Below are 15,578 nucleotides of genomic sequence, written 5' to 3'. Positions count from 1 at the left end.
GCCTCCTTCCTGCTGCCCAGGTGCCTGCAGGGATCGCCTGCTCAGTGGCGCCCTGCACCCCCCCCCCATTGGCTGGTGTGGGAGGTGGGGCAGCTGAGCTCCAGGCCAGAGCGCTCGCCCCACCCTCGCCCCGCAGAGCCAGTGCTGGACTCTGAGAGGCCAGCCTCTCTGCCGTCTGAGGCCCCGAGCCTGGTGGCGGCTCCACCTCCCTCCCTGTCAGCAGGTAGAGATACTGGGCTTCCCCACCACAAACCCTTTCTCCTTGGGCGAGGGCACCCACCTCCCCTCTGGAAGAGACTGATCTGAGGGCATCGGAGGCAGGCAGGCCCCGACCCGCTCCGCAGTCTTAGCAAGGCATTTCTCTGGACCGCGGCCAGGAGCCAGATCTCAGCTGTGGGCCACGGCCAGGGTGTGGTCCTTAGTCCTAAGCTCTGGGAAGCCATTAGCAGGCTCTAAACTATTAAGGGATTTTCAGCATTCAAGGACTTAATCAGATTTGTGCCCTGACAGGCCAGGCAAGCTGCTGTGGGGACCGGCTTGTGGCAGGAGGTGACTGGGGATGTTGGGAGGCCCAGGCCGTTGGCCTGACTGGGGGGTGGTCACGGGGACGGAGAGAAGTGAGTGAGACAGAGGCCACCAGGAAGTGGAGCGTGCAGGATTGGGTGTTTGGGAGGCTGGTTCGGCTCCCAGGCTGCAGGGAGACAGGAGCTGGGCCTGGCCCAAGCTTGTGGCGTAGTTCCTACATGAGACGTCCGGCCAGGGAGGCAACCGGACCCTGAGCCATGTTGCTCAGGAGAAAAACACAGTAATCCCTGGCCCAGAGGCGGTCACCCAGCCTAGAAACGTAGGCAGGTGGCTGGAGGAGAGATCAAGTTTAGCAGTTGGCCGAGGACCAAATGCCAGGGGAGGCCAATAATAACAGCCACCTAGGAGGAAAATGAAGCCAGTGGGGGCGGGGAGGGCTGGGCAGAGGCCTCACGTGCCCAGGAGGTCAGTTAAGAGGCTTCTGGGAAGCAGCCGCGGGGCCCTGGCAGGGAAGTGCTGGACCTTGGCCAGAGCCGTGTCCAGGCCATTGAGGGGGCAGAGGAGAGGCTGGAGCAGGCTCAAAAGCTGACAGGAGACAAGAAAGTGCCAGCTAGTAGGAAAACCCTCTTAGGCAGAGATGTTGCTGGATTCCTCAGGGAGATGCCAATGGTCGAGCTCTCTTTAAATTACTTTATTCAAGAAGGTGGGGAGGACAGACAGAGGACTGAGCTGAGCCCTGAGTCCCTGAACCTCCCAGCTCAGCCCCCACAGCAGGATGGGACGGAAGTTAGGGGGTGGGGACTCCAGCCCCACCCAGACAAGGCCGGGGACAGACAGGACCCAGGAATACCGATGGACTGTCCTCTAGGCTGTCCTCCAGAAGGGCGGCGGCCGGAGCACGCGGGGCCCGGCCTGCGGACCACCCAGGGCTATTTGGGGGTGCTGCCGCCCTTCTTAGGAGTAGTGGGCTTCTTGCTCTGCCAGAGGTGTCCCTGGATGGTGAAGGCGTCCACGCTCATGGACATGGTCTTGGCGGGGATCTGGGTGAAGCGCTTGCGGTCCGAGTTGTACTTGTAGATGCCCTCGACCATGGCGGGCGTGACTGTGCGGGGGCCGTAGCCCGCCAGCCGCGACAGCTCCTCTGTCTCCCCCGACAGTGTGTAGAGGGCCCGGAACTGGCAGCTCGAGTCTCGGAAGAGGATCAGGAAGTGGTTGGCCTTGCTCTTCTCAATCTCCTGGTGGGCGGTGGGAGCGGTTAGCCAGCCCCGGGGGGCCCCCGACCTACCCGCCGGCCCCCTCGCCCCAGGCGCTGGCGCACCTCGAGGATGCGGTTCTTCTGCGGCTCGTTCACCTTGCCCGCCAGGCAGCAGTGTGACAGGGCGTTGTGGATGATGAACTTGTTGGACTTCGCGCTGGGCTCCTTATACAGCCGTGGCCCTAGGGGGCGGGGCGGTCAGCTGGGATGATAGTGGCGGGTGGGGTGTTGCAGGCAGGCCGGTGCTCGTCCCCCAAAGCCCCACCTACCTGTGTACTCGGGCACCGAGGCGGGGGAGGAGGCGTTGCTGCCGTTCTCCCACTCACGGTCACGGCTACCAGGCAGGCGGCTTGGGGACATGAGGCCGGATGGAGATGGAGCCCTGCAGGGGGAAGAGGTGGGACAGGGGTGCAGTCAATGGTGGACGAAGCCTCCTGGCCCATATGCCGTGGGACTGGGGAAGGGCAAGCCCAGAACACGGCACAGTGGGACATGTACACGTATGTTGTACATATGTGCCCCCAAGTCGACGCAGTGCCCTCTCCCGGCCCCAGGCACGCTGGACACTCGGGCAGAGAGGCCTGTTCTCGGATCCTGTCAGGTATGCGTCCTTTCATCCCTTTGGTGGCAGATACACTCATGCCATGTCACACTGCTAGGTCTGTGCGCTCCATCTCACACACACACAGGCCACCTGGAACGCAGGCGCCTGCCCACCAGGCCGAACTCACCGAGATGTGGGCCTCTTCACACCGAGGTTATTGGCCTCATTGGCCACAGTGGACAGTGACAGGGTGGACTGGGAGTAGACTTTGCTGAGCCGAGAGCCTAGGAGTGGAGGGTGTCTGGTCAGGCCCCACCCAAAGTCCCCTAACCTCTACAGATGCCCGCAGGCCTTGCCTAGCAGGTGGTGGAGGGAATGTGGGGCCAGCCCTGCCCAGGCCCCGCACCCTGTGCAGCCCCAGCCCCACTGGGGACTGGCCTCCCCCCCGCACCTGTGCGGGAGGGGTTTGCCCGGTGAGCCTCACCTCGCTGCAGCCTGCACATCCTTTTGGAAGTCTTGACCCCCATGAGCCCACATACTGGCCCCTACCCTGCACCCCTGCAGATGTGCCCCCCACCTCCCCATGTAACCATGGGGGCCTCACCCAGCAGGCCTCGGGCTGGGCTTCGAGCCAGGGCCGAGTCATCACAGCAACCGGAGCGTGGCCGGGGGGGTCTCCGTCCACCCCGGCCTGGCCCCCCGCTCCCTGCAGCCCGGGGCCGCAGCACCTTGTCGAGGTCATCCATCAGCTTCAGCTGGGCCCGGCGTTCGTACTCAAGCCGCGTGAACTCCCCCCGCCGGGGGCCCACCTCCTCCTCTGCCGAGGTGCGGGCAGCAGGGGCTGGGGTTGCTGCAGGGGCCGTCGGAGCTGCAGGGGCTGGGGGGCTGGGGGCCACCTCCTCCTGGGCCAGCCTGCAGAGCAAGGGAATTGAAGCAGTCAGATAGGTCACAGGGTCACTGGTGGCAGGGGTCCCCAGACTGGGCCTGGCCTCACCTCGCCGCCTCCTCCCTCCGCTGCTCCCTCTCGGCCTCCTGCCACTGCTTCCGCCGCCGTGCTTCCTCCGCCCGCCGCTGCTGCCGCTCCAGCAGGCTAGCTCGTTTCTGGGCCATCTCGTCTTCGGGCTTGTCTTCATCCTGGGGGCAGGCACCAAGTCCAGCTGTCCCTCCCCTGGTTTGGCTGGAGTCTGAACTGTTGACCCAGCCTGCCAGCCACTCACCTATCCTTTAGTTTTTGTAATCGATCTGAAGGCATTTGGTTAGCACTGGCTTTGTGCATAGCCCCATGCTGGGTTCTGGGCACACAAAACACTTAACCCAGTGGAGAAGATGATCACATATCACACCAACAGTGGTGAACACTAGCAAAAGCTGTGATCAGCTTACACCATGGGCAGGGACCTATCCTAGCCTAGGGACACCAAGAGAGGCTTCCTGGAGGAAGCAACCTTGGAGAATGAAGAGAAGAACTGAACAGGGTTGGGGTGAGTGGTGAGGAGAGCGTTCTGGGCAGGGGGAACAGCAAATGCAAAGGCCCTGAGGTCAGAACAAGCCTGGCGGTGTAGAACAGCAGGGAAGCCAGTGTGGCTGGGATGATAGCATAGGATGAGGTCAGAGGTGAGCTGAGCTTAAGGCCATGGGAAGGACTTTTATTCTAAGAGCCAAGAGGAGCTACAGAAGTATTTTAAGTAGAGGAAGGACAAGGTCTAATTTACATTAAAAAGTTTGGTGGAGAAGGGAATTCTGCATTTATATTTTAACAGTACTGGGGATCAAAACCAGGACTTCGTGCTTGCTAAGCATGCGCTCTACCACTGAGCTATCCCGTCTCCCCACCCCAATTTGCATTTTTTTAAAAAAAAATCTTGCTGACTATTCAGTTGGAAATGGCCAGGGATTGGTGTGGTGAGGGGTGGGCGGTGGAGACCAATCAAGGACAGGATTGCAGGTGTCCAGGTAAGAGGTGGTGGGGTGGTCGCCAAGCTAGGAGTGCCAAGAGGAGGGAGAAGAGTGATGGAACATGGGAGAGTCAGGAAGGGGGACTGGTGGGGCCATGCTGGTGGGGCGGGTCAGGGGAGGATGGTGAAGGAGAGAGCAGGAGGGAGGGGATGCCCTGGAGGACCCTAGCCCCGTTTGTCCATCTATTCACTCCTGTCCACCTGGCTGTCACTCTCCCATCTATCTGTCCACCCCTGTCCATCTGTCTACCCACCCATTCTCCCTCTGTCTATCCACCCACCCCATCTATGTGTCCATCTGGCCACACACACCTTGTCTGTCTGCCCACTCCCACCCGGCTAACCACCTGTCCACCTGTGGCTCCTCCACAAGCTCCATTTGTCCATCCATTGGAAAAGTCCTATCCAGGTGACCAGCTGTCCACACACCTCCCCCTCCCTGACCATCCACCCATCTACCCACCTGACCCCTCCCCCACCTGCTCAGGTGACTCTCACCTTGTAGAAGAATCCCAGCCCAGCTCTGGGCTCTCCCTCTGAAGATGCCTCTTCTTCTAAGGAATCCTCAGCACCAGGGGGGCTCCCGTCCCCCTCGTCCTCAGCCGTGGGCTCTTCCAGGCTGCCCAGCGGTATCTCGATGAGGCCAGGCCGGGCTGCGGGCTCCTCGGGAGGCGGCCCCTCGGTCAGGAGGATAGAGGAGCGTGTCTGCACAGGCACCTGGCTCGGCGAGAACTTGCGCAAGTGGGGGAGGCTGTCCACATCGTGGGGAGGCGTGAGCACCCTCGTCAGGGGCGCCAGCCGCAACTCCGCTGGCCGTGCGTGTTTCGGGCTACGGGGTGTTGGGCTGGGGCCAGGCCCGGGGCTGCGCCGGGTGGCTGGGGTGCGCCGGGCGGGGCTGGGGGACGCGGCTTTGGGACCCGATGTGGGACCAGGGATGACCCACGCAGCGGGAGGTGGAGCAGGCCCTGAGGCCTCGGGTGGGGCCAGGAGCCGCTGCTGCTGGTCCGTGAGCCTCTGCATGTCCCGTTGCAGTGAGCTCAGCGCTGCACTCAGCTTGCTGACTGCCCGGTTATAGTCCCCCAGCCCTTCGGGGGGCACCGGGCCCAGTTCAGGCGAGAAGGTCACTGCCTTCGGCCGTGGGGACGGCTCACCCTGGCCCTCGCCTGCCGGCCGCTCCCCACCAGGAGCCAGGCCTGGCTCAGCCTCCGCCTCCCCGCCAGCCTCCCGTGGCTGCACCTGCAGGAAAGCGTTCTTGCCCAGTCGCTGGCGGTGCTTGGCAAAGATGGCCTCAATCCGTCGCTTCTGAGCCTCTATGGCCCGGCGTTTCTCCTCCAGTCGGGCTCCAAGCTCACTCATCTCCGAGCTCAGGGCCTCTGGTGCCACTGGAGTGGCCGCCGGAGACCCTGCCTCAGCCTCGGCCTTCACCAGCTGCTTCTTGCGTTCAGCAAAGCTGGTCATCTTCACTTCAGAGTTGCTGGCTGCGGGGGACGAAGCCGCTGCTTTCGGGGAGCCCTCAGGCAGGGCTGGAGGTTTTGATACCTCCCCCGCCAGGCAGGGAGATGGCTTTGAGGGGCCCTCAGGGTGGGGCAAGTAGGCAGGTGCTTTGGTGGGCCCATCAGGCAGTGGTTTTGAGGATCCCTCGGGTGGGTAGGGGGAAGCCAGCGGCAGTTTGGAGGACCCCTCAGGGGAGTGGAGGTAGAAGCTGCCGTCAGCAGCCCCATCCGGGAGCAGCCGGGGCTCGGCACTGTGGATGATCTGCAGGGCCTCCTCAATGGTGGGCAGGTCACCAGTCTCCGGGGATGGCTGGGCAGGGGTCCGGGCTGGCACGGAGCGTGGGGGGCCCAGGCTGTCTGAGCTGACCGAGCGGAGCAGGACAGGGTCTCCCATGACAACATCCACGTCGCTGTCCAGGCCAAAGGGGGTGCTGAACGACACAGCCTGGGAAAGGGGACGGCTGGGCGGCCAGAGGGAGGGGTCAGCCCCTGGGACAAGCTGAATCCCACCCTAACCCCACCTGCTCCAACACCCGGGCCCCTGTGAGGTGCTCACCTTAGCTGACGGTTCCAGGCCTTCCCGAGTGCCTCCATGTGCGACATGGACGGGGAGGACTTCAGTGAGCCTAGGGGTGGGTGAGGAGTAGTCAGGCAGTGGTCACTATGGGGTCACTGGGGACCCTGGGTGGGGTCAGCCATGGGGTGTCAATGGGTAAGTCACTGATGTGTCATTATGTGAATGGATAGCTGGGGGCCATTTGGTGTCACTAGGGGGTTCTGTTGAGCCACTGGGGAGGTCACTGTGGGGGTCAATGAGTATCACCAAGGAGTCATTCAGGTGCCAGCGGGACCCAATGGAGGACTCATGAGAGACAGCAAGAGGTCAGCTGGGGCAGTCTTTGGGTGGGGGTCTCCAGTGACAAGCCATCCCCCTGCCCTCACCTGTGGATCCACGGAGTGGGGACTGGGGGCCGCCGGGTGACAGAAGTGGGTGGCGGAAGTTGAAGACAGGAGAACTGCCAAGAGATGAGCATCAGTCAAAGGCTCCCACCCCTCTTCTCCCGGGAGTAGAGACCAGAGCATCCCCCTGCCCTCGTCCCAGCGGGAGGAGGAGCCCGTCCCAGCCACGCAGCCTCAAACCAATCTGGGAACCATACCTGCTGCCGCTGGTGTTCTGAGGGGGAGAGGCCTCTGTGGCCCTCGGGGAGGCGGCTGCAGCACAGAGGGGAGGGTCAGGCAGGGCTTGGCCTCCCCTCCCAGCCCCCTAGCCCGGAACCTGGGGCCAGGCCTCACCATGACCATCAGGCAGATCTTTGACCTGCACAAAGTCGGGTTTCAGCACCTCAAAGCACATGAACATCTCTGCTAGCAGCACCATCAGGTTGATCTGGAGGTGGAAGGCAGGGTCAGCCAACAGGACCCCCACAGCCCTGGACCCCCGCCTTTACCCACGGGGCCCCAAGATGGCCTTACCTTGAGGGGCGGTGGGACATAAAGCAGGTCCTCAAGAGACAGTGGGCAGCCCCGAGGAAGGCGGGAGGCACAGAAATCCTGCACCAGCTGGAGGTTGTACAGGCTATCCGCCACAGACATGGGGTCCTTGAGGCACACCTCTGTAGGGACAGGATGCCTGGGTCCCCAACTCTAAGGGAAGGAGGACGGGGCCCCGGGGAAGCGAGGGCCCAGCAGCCAGCACCCATGGAGGACTGCCTAAGAGCAGGGCCTTGTGCTGGGCCCCCTTCACAAGGTGGCCACTGTGAGAGGGCTTTCCTCAAGCCTCTGCGTCTGTTCTTCCCACCGCCTGGAGCGCTAGTCTCCAAAGAACTCAACTCCAAAAGCTTTTCTTGCCCACCCAACATCCAGAACGCTCCTCTAGATGAATTTATTGTCTTTCTCGCCCAGCTAGGCCGTGAGTAGCCTGAGGTCAGGAGCATGTCTGTATTGTTCTGGCTGGACCTCTGCTGCCTAAAACAGGATCTGGCACACAGTTCGCACTCTATCAATACTTGCTGCAGGAATGAATTGTATGAAGCACAGAGAGGTTTAGACACTTGTGAAAGGTCACGCAGCTAATTAGGGGAAGAGAGGTTCAAACCCAGGTCTGCCAATTCTGGGAACTGTACTCCTAATCACTGCACTACTCCAGGGACAGAGGCCAACGCCTAGGACAGGGGCTGGCTCAGGCCCATTCACTCACCCTCGAGTCGTAAGAGCTGGGGACAGTAGCAGTGGATTGTGGCGGCCAGTGCAGCCCCACTTGCCAGGTCCTGGAGGCTGGTCACGGTCGGAAAGCAGGGGGCGCGTCGGGCCACGGCCCGGTCCTTGCGATATCGGATCTGTGGGTGGGAGTTGGGTCAGGTCAGGGGTCGGGCTGGCCTCTAGGTCAGCAGTCATGCAGGCTGGATGGGGAGGCCTAGGGTTTCCGCCACGAGGGGGCGTGAAGCCGGGGGGTCCCAGAGCCAGAGTGGGGGGCCAGCTTGGAGCAGGGGAAGGGCAGCAGCAAGAGGCAGAGGAGGTGTCTGCGAGCAGCCAGGCCAGCAGCAGGGGCTGAGGGCAGGGACTCCTGGGACCCTGGGGCGGGGGATACGTTACCATGGGGGGTTTGCTCCCCGACTCCTTCAAACAGAAGGCAATTGCGTGCTGGGGGGGGAGAGGAGCAGCTGTCAGCAGGGCAGGAGGGGTGCTGACTTGCTGGGCCCCCAAGTGCACCTCCAGGGGGAGAGAGCCCTGACCCCATCCTGAGCCCTGGCCATCCAGCTCCGACTGGGCTCTGGCCGGCTTTGGGGACCCCAGCTCCTCCCAGCCTGGAGGGACCCCACAGAGCAGCCTCTCATGCAGGGATTCCTCTCCCCCCAAAAGACCCAGGCCCCAGCTGGGGAAGGGGATGCAGAGAAAGCAGGTAGGCAAAGGAGAGGAACCCCCATCCCAGGCCCCCACGGTTGGGGGAGGAGACCCTGAAGTGAGCAAAGGCAGGGACTTCAGCCCAAAGCCTCACCCCACCTGCAGTAGGCACCCCCCTCACTGCACATCAGGGATGGACATTCCCTCCCCCCAAATCTGGGAGCTGGGAGCTGTTTTTAGGGAAGCTGGAGTCTCTGGAAGGTTCTTCTACCCTCTTTTGGGTGTGAAGGTCTTCCTCTTGGCTAGCGGGATCCCCATGTGCCCTGCCTGGTGGGCTCAAGATCCATGTGTCTGGTGGGCTGGGGGCCTCCCTTCAGAAGCAGCAGAGGTCTCCCCGCCTCAGCTCAGGCGGACAAGCTGAGGGTGTTCTGCCCTCCTGATTCACGGGAGGGGAGGGTCATCCCTGTCAGGTAACCACAGAGAAGTCTGTCCTCTTGGTTAACAGCACATTCCCCTTTTCCTGTGGTCCCCAGAGGGTTTCTCTCTGCCCCTCAGGGCTGGGGTCCCACTTCCTTTGCTCACATCTGAGGGGAGGTAGGAGAGGGAGCAGGACAGGCAGGCAGAAACAGACACACAGACAGACAGAGCGACCAGCAGGGCAGGCAGACGGGGCAGAGAGATGGCCCCACTTACAGGAACCAGCTTCCAGTACCAGCGTGTGGGGCACTGATGCCACAGAGACAGAGGGAGAGTGGCGGGAGCGGGCAGAGGGGAAAGGGTACAGAGAGAGAGAGAGACAGAGTCACCTCCAGCCCCCAGTGCAGGAATGGCCTCGAGGTGCAGCCCCACCCTGTCACCCAGCCCTCAAGGGTCTGCCCTTCTTTCTGCGCATCCATTGCCCCAGCCTCACCGAGGGCTGGGCTGGGGCCACACCATCTGCAGGGGCCGCGGGGGATGCTCTCTGGGCAGCTTCCTGCTCTGTCTTCTCCTGCAGCCGCCGGATGGTCTGCGGAGCAGGGAGAGGTCAGTGCTTCAATGTCTGGGCGATCCTGGCCTCCCCCTCTGCTGGCCTGTCTTGCCCAACCCTACCTACCGTGTCCACCCAGAAAAGAAGCTTGTGCTCCAAGCTGGCCAGGGCCAAGGGACCAGGCAGTGTCTTTGTCCACTCGAAGGCGAAGGCAACCATGAGGGCATCAATGACAGCTAGGTGGGCTCCCTGTGGGGGCAAGGGCTGAAGGGTGAGACCGGAGATGGGGCTGGAGGCTCCCCTCCGCCTCCCAAGAACCCGGAGCTGGGAGGGGCTCGCAGTGGAAGGGCCAGGCTTTGAGGTCACAAACTAGGCCTTGGGACCTGGTGGACCATGTAGGCAAGACCTGGGGTCCAGAGTACCACCTTCGGGGCAGAACCAGGCTTGGAGGGAGGGGCCAGACCTGGTGGGCGGGGCTGAATGGGCAGGGGCGGGGCCTACCATGAGGATAGGCTGGTGCTTCAGGTCGGCCTCCTGCACGGGGCGCTCAGGCAGCGCGGGCACCGTGCCCCTCCGAGCCAGCAGGGCCAGCAGCGCAGAGGGGCTGGGGGGTGTCTCGAGCTGCGGCAGCGCCTGGCGCCAGGCCCGGCAGTACAGCTCGGCCGAGAGCAGCAGCCGCGTCACCGGGGGCTTCACGTGCTCCTGCGCGTACTGGTCGGTGTAGAAGGGCTCCCACAGCTCCGAGGGCACATGCTCTGCGGGTAACGGAGGGTCAGGGCCACCGGCACAACCCTCCTCCACACACACCATCACAGGCCTCAGTTAAGGGGAGGGGAGCAGGACCGGCGAGTAGGGGAGTCTGCCTGAGGGAGGGGTGCCGGTGTTCCAGGAGGGGGGCTCTGCACCTCTAAGGTGAGCAGGTGGGAGAGCACGACACCGCGGGGAGATGGCAGGCTCCTGGACCCGGAGGGGAGGGGGCACGGAGGCCAGATGGGCAGGCCCTTGTCACCACCCCTCTCCCCTCACCTCAGGACTATAACAAAGACAATACCGCTTAATCGGTCCCCTAGGGTGCCCCACACCACTCACGGGAAGCCAGTTTGCCATACAATAGCCCTAGGAAGAAGCAGCCTGGGCACAAGCGGTACCTCGGCTTTACAGATGAGGAAACCTAGGCACTAAGAAGGAAAGTAACCTGCTTAAGGCCAAACAGCTCAACGCTGGGACTGGGATTCAAACCCAGGCCTTAAGCAGACTATACCCTCTCTCAGCCTGGACGCTGGGGTGGGATGAGCTGTGGAGTGGGGAGCTGGCTATCAGGGCATGGAATGGGGGAGGTGGACAGATTGCAGACATCTTGGGGGGGATCTGAACCTGGTGCCTGAAGGGAGCAGGGGTGGGGGGAGAGAAGCACCAGGGCTCCGTCCATGTGAGGGGAAAGACGGGGGTACAGGAGGGGCTGGGCTTAGAGGCAACCACGAAAACCCTGCCTCCTCCCTCATCTGAAATAGAGTGACAGGGCAGGAAGAGGCCTGAGGAGGCCCCATGTGGAGGGAAGGAGGGGGCGGCGGGGGCAGAGCCCCAACCAAGTAGGACCCAAGGGTGGGGAGGAGAAAGATCAGAACAAGCTGATCTGGGCAGAAGGAAGATCCGGGACATAGAGGAGGAGGTGACTGAGGCCAGTGTGGGTGAGTCGGCCTTCATGGGTTGCTGCTTTGTATACTGGGGTCTGAGTGTGCTGCTTAAAAATATTTGAACATGACGTGCCAAGCCTTTCTCAGGTGTCTGTCTTCACAGCAATGCTCCTCAGAGGCCCATGCCCTCACCTACAATGACCCGGGCATCCCTGCCTTCAGCCCCTGCCTGCCCCCTCCCACTCTTTCCCCACCCCCTAATACCACATGTGACTTTCCCACAGAACTCCCATCCCCTGAGTAGAGTTGGTCTCGCTGCCCCTCTCAGCTCAGAAAGAAGAGTTCTGCAGGTTCCCTGTCCTGCCACCCTACCCCCACCCCAACCTTCCTGATCTGCCCCTGACCTCCTAGCTCCAGCTTCCCCAAGGCCGGCTGGGGCCTTCCAACGCCCACTATCTCCCTTGGGCTCCCAGCCGAGCACCTCCTTCTTCCAGAAGCCTTCCTCCCCCTGGCGTCTCCCAGCATCCCATCGTTTTCTCTCTCCCACCACTCAAGCTGGGCCTCCACCCCATATGCCTCTTCAATGCCAGGCTCCTGACAGCACTGTCCCAGCAGCCTTGTCAATAGACAGGCCCCCTGCCACTGTGATGGCTTCCATGGCCATCTGAGCGCTGCCACCTGCTGTAGCCCAGGCAGTGTGTCCCACTGCCCTTTGTACATCACCCGTAATCCTGAGCATCTTGCCTGCTCTTTCTCTCTCTGTCCCCATCGCCCGTGAGAGATCGCCATCCTTCACTCTCCCCACTCCAGCATCCAGTCAGTCAGCTGGTTTCAACTTCTGGCATCCCCGAAGCCAAACGCTCCTCCCTCCCTCTCTCTCCAGCCCCTGGTCGTTTCCTGCTCCCATCAGCAAAATTAAACAAGTCTCTTTCCTGCAGGACTTGTCAGGGCCTTGGAGGCAACAACTTGAGCTAGAGCTACCGATAGCTAATGTTTATCAAATACTGACTTGTACGAGGATGTCTCTGCCTCGGCGCAAGTGACGACCGGGGCTGGATAATTTTGTGTTCAGTGGGACTAGGGGTACGGGGAATTGGTGGGGTGGGGTGGAGGGGGAGTGCTGCCCTGTGCGCTGTAAGATGTTTAGCAGAATCTCTGGTGTCTCCTCACTAGATGCTAAGCCCCCTCCTCCCAAGCAGTGACAACCAAAAATGTCTCCAGACACTGCCAAATGTCCCCTAAGAGGCAAACTCATCCTCAGTTGCCATTCACCGCTCTCCACTGTAAAACGTATACTGAGCACCTGCTATTGTCGGCCAGTACTGTCTGACAGAAATACGATGCGAGCCACAGACTGCTTAAAATTTTCTAGTAGCCCCATTAAAAAAAAAAGTACAAACATGTAACATTAACTTAGCAATATCTTTAACCCAGTGTGTATCCAAGATATTATCATTTCAACATGCAACCAATATAAAAACATTATTAACGAGCTATTCTACATTTTCTTTATTGTACCAAGCCTTCAGAAGCCACCGTGTATTCTACATTTACAGCTCCTCGAAGTTCAGACCAGCCATGTAGCCCGCGTGGTTACCGTACTGGGCAGCATGGCTAAAGCACAGCCAGCTCTCGTGACACCCCTACACCTCGCACACGCATTTGTCATTGGCTCCTTACGAGACGTATTCTTATCCATTGTACAGATGAGAAAACCAAGGCCCAGAGAGCTAAGATAACTGGGCCAAGATTACACAGCTAGTAAATGGTGGCGCTGGTGCCAGACGGGACCCTAGTTCCCTATGCATCACGCATAGTGCCTGAGTGCCTGGCAGTGGCCCAACACTCAACAGGCATCAGTGAAGAGTCCCAGAGTTCATGAACTCTGGAGGCATGAGGGACTGCACGTGGTGCTTCCCAAACTCACTGAAAGATGGTACCCTTTCTTATCTCTGAGCTAGAATTCTGCAGAGCGCCTCCCCCGCTGCATTCCTGCCCAGCATCCTCACACCTGTGCCCTGGGGCCACCAGGACTCCCTCCCTCCAGCCACTATTCCCCCCAGGCAACTGCACGATCTGATCTCATCTTGTCAGTCCTCAAACACCTTCTGTGGCTCCCCAGTGCCCTCGGATCCCCATCCACAGCCTGAGAGGGCCTCCTCAGTCTCCCCAGCCTCCCTCAACTCCCTGCTCTCCCGGCCACCATGAGGACCCGCACAATCTTCTCGGAGAACTCCCTGTTGGTCCACACCCCAGGTCTGTGCGTGGTCTTCTCCCCCTAGCAAACTCCTACACACCCTTCAAAGTTCAAATGCTCCCTCCTCTTAGGAGCCTTCCCTTCTCCTCCTCTCCCTGGAAGATTTCAGGGATTTCCTCCCCTGGGCCCCTGCGCTAACCGCCTCTACATCACAGACTTTGTCACTCTAAGTGCAAAGATCTGGTTTCAAGTCCCATCCCCCTCTCTCCGGAGTCCATCCCCATCCTCTCTATCCTGAGTGCCTGGCACTGGCCCAGCACTCAACAGGCATCAGTGAAGAGTCCCAGAGTTCATGAACCAAGCAGCGCTCTGCTCCCCACTTCCTTCTCTGGGTGTCCCACCTTCCTCAATCCCCCTCTGTGCAGAGAAAAATGGGTGGGGGGCAGATTGAACTTGAACCTCAGAGAGGATGTCACACAACACAGGGAGCTGGGTCAGTGAAAATAGAAGTGGGTGAGTCAGGGCACCTCCTCAGGGGACCTCACTTGTCTTTCTGCAAAATGGAATGTTAATTTCAGTTCTGTCCCCTGGCCAGGATGGATGAATGTAATTATTAATAATAAAAAAAAAAAACACCAATCACAGCAGCAGCATAGCGAGATCCACGTAGCGTGTACTGTGTTCCAGACACAGTGGGAAGAATTCTGCAGTCAGTTTCTCTCAAGAAACCTTGTGAGGAAGGTACTGGGACCCCAATCACCCCAGCACTGTCCTGGCCTTTAGTGGATGCCTCCTGGACATTTGTGAAATGGATAAATAAATGAACAAATGCCATCTTTTACAGAGGCGTAGACAGAAGCTTAGATAATTCATCCACATCCTGGTGGAGCTTGGATTCAAACCCCAAAACTCCCAAAGCTGAGTCCTCTGTGGCCTCATAACCTGGGATATGAGGGACTGGGGCAGATCTGGGTTTCTCTCCACTCATCCCCTCTCTTCCTCCTTGGGGGTAAGTGGGCCTCAGAGTGGGCTCTGCAATGGGAGGGTGCAGGGAAAGAGATTGGGAGAGACAGGCTAGGGCGGAACCAGGAGACGGACAGCTGTCACCAAGACCCACACCCAGAACAGGTTGATCTGGGAAGGCCACGGAAGGGGGGATGGGCTGTGCCCAGCTGGTGCCAAGAGCAGTGGGAAGGACCAGTGGGAAGGTAGGGCGTCCCCCCTGAAGGCCCAAACCTTAATTAACTCGTCTTCCCCATGGCCAGGCCCTGGCTCCCAGCTCTGGCATGGGGCCATGACTGAGCCTGCCCAGGGCCTGGAATATCCTAGGGACCCACCCGCATCCTGGCCTCTGGGGTGGCCCGAGTTCACACGTGTGGGCCTGGGGGAGGAACCGGGAGAAGGCCCTGCACCTGGGCCCCCATCCCTGACGATCTTGGATAAGCCATTTCCCTTCTCCTGGGCTCGCCCGCCTCCTAGGCAAAATGGGGCAATAAGTCACAGCTGCCAGCCGCTGGCCGGAGCCATGGAGGCCAAAGAGGGGGGGTTCCCGGAGTTCCCCTCGCCGCCCGCAGCGCAGGCAGGGCGGACGCGGGGTGTGTGTCAGGGGTCCTGGACGTGGGCGGGGGTCCTCGCGGGCGCGTGATGTGTGTTAAGAGGGGGAGGGCGTGCCAGGCAAGGCCCGCACCGGGAGACACCACCGGGCCCGCAGACCCTGCGTGGCTCACCTGGGGGCCGGTACGCCCGGGTCCCAGCGAGAGGCCGGGCCGGCGGCCCCACCCCCACCGCGCTCCCGCAGCCGGGCGGGCAAAGTCCAGGGCCCGGGCGGAGCAGGAAGCCCAGAGGCCCGGCGCGCAGCGGCCTGGGCCCGGGGACCCCCGGCGGCCGGCGCTATTGTTCCCACGGCCCCGGCCTCCCCGGCGTGGCGCCCCGCCCCCCGCACCTGCCGCCCCCCCCCAACCCTCGGCCCGGTACCTGCGCCCCCGAACGCGGTCCGCAGCACCCACGCCAGGCTAGCTGCAGCCTTGGCCCGCGAGAAATCGTACTGGTCCAGGGACTTGATCTCAGGCACCAGGAAGGTCCTCCGCAGCGGCCCGGGCCCGGGGGGCGCCGCCTCCACCATGGCGGCGCCGGGGCTGCGGGCGCCGGCTCCGCGCTCGCTCGGGCT

General features: G+C 61.4%; 1 protein-coding gene across 5 annotated transcripts; it reads right to left on the bottom strand.

Annotated features, from left to right (window-relative positions):
- Positions 1–1,201: 1,201 nt before the first annotated feature.
- On the bottom strand, positions 1,202–15,578 carry CAMSAP3 (calmodulin regulated spectrin associated protein family member 3). Of its 5 annotated transcripts, none has more exons than XM_031437099.2 (19): positions 15,386–15,578; positions 10,082–10,335; positions 9,707–9,829; positions 9,524–9,619; positions 9,307–9,339; positions 8,365–8,412; positions 7,970–8,108; positions 7,246–7,385; positions 7,066–7,159; positions 6,930–6,984; positions 6,715–6,788; positions 6,329–6,398; positions 4,778–6,182; positions 3,319–3,458; positions 2,929–3,236; positions 2,512–2,608; positions 2,050–2,162; positions 1,844–1,962; positions 1,202–1,760 (listed from the first exon to the last, which is right to left on the bottom strand). In XM_031437099.2, exons 1-19 carry the CDS (start codon positions 15,531–15,533, stop codon positions 1,455–1,457), a joined length of 3,762 nt encoding a protein of 1,253 aa, XP_031292959.2. In that variant the 5' UTR covers positions 15,534–15,578; the 3' UTR covers positions 1,202–1,454. The 5 variants fall into 5 exon arrangements, with proteins under 5 accessions (XP_031292959.2, XP_031292958.2, XP_064335900.1 ...); XM_031437098.2 differs by having other exon boundaries at positions 4,778–6,233; positions 15,386–15,577; XM_064479830.1 differs by lacking the exon at positions 8,365–8,412 and having other exon boundaries at positions 4,778–6,233; positions 15,386–15,576.

The sequence above is a fragment of the Camelus dromedarius genome, chromosome 27 (assembly GCF_036321535.1).
Source record: "Camelus dromedarius isolate mCamDro1 chromosome 27, mCamDro1.pat, whole genome shotgun sequence".
NCBI lineage: Eukaryota > Metazoa > Chordata > Mammalia > Artiodactyla > Camelidae > Camelus > Camelus dromedarius.
Note: the sequence above shows the minus strand (reverse complement) of the source record. Positions and strands in the feature narration are given on the sequence as shown.

Bases quoted from the DNA above. Each gene is read 5' to 3' on its own strand.
- CAMSAP3 (XM_031437098.2), bottom strand. From the start codon at position 15,533: ATGGTGGAGGCGGCGCCCCCCGGGCCCGGGCCGCTGCGGAGGACCTTC. The intron at 7,386-7,969 runs GTGAGTGAATGG...CTGTCCCTACAG, and splicing joins CCAGCTCTTACGACTCGAGG to AGGTGTGCCTCAAGGACCCC. The intron at 3,459-4,777 runs GTGAGAGTCACC...GCCTGCCCCCAG, and splicing joins GGCTGGGATTCTTCTACAAG to GATGAAGACAAGCCCGAAGA.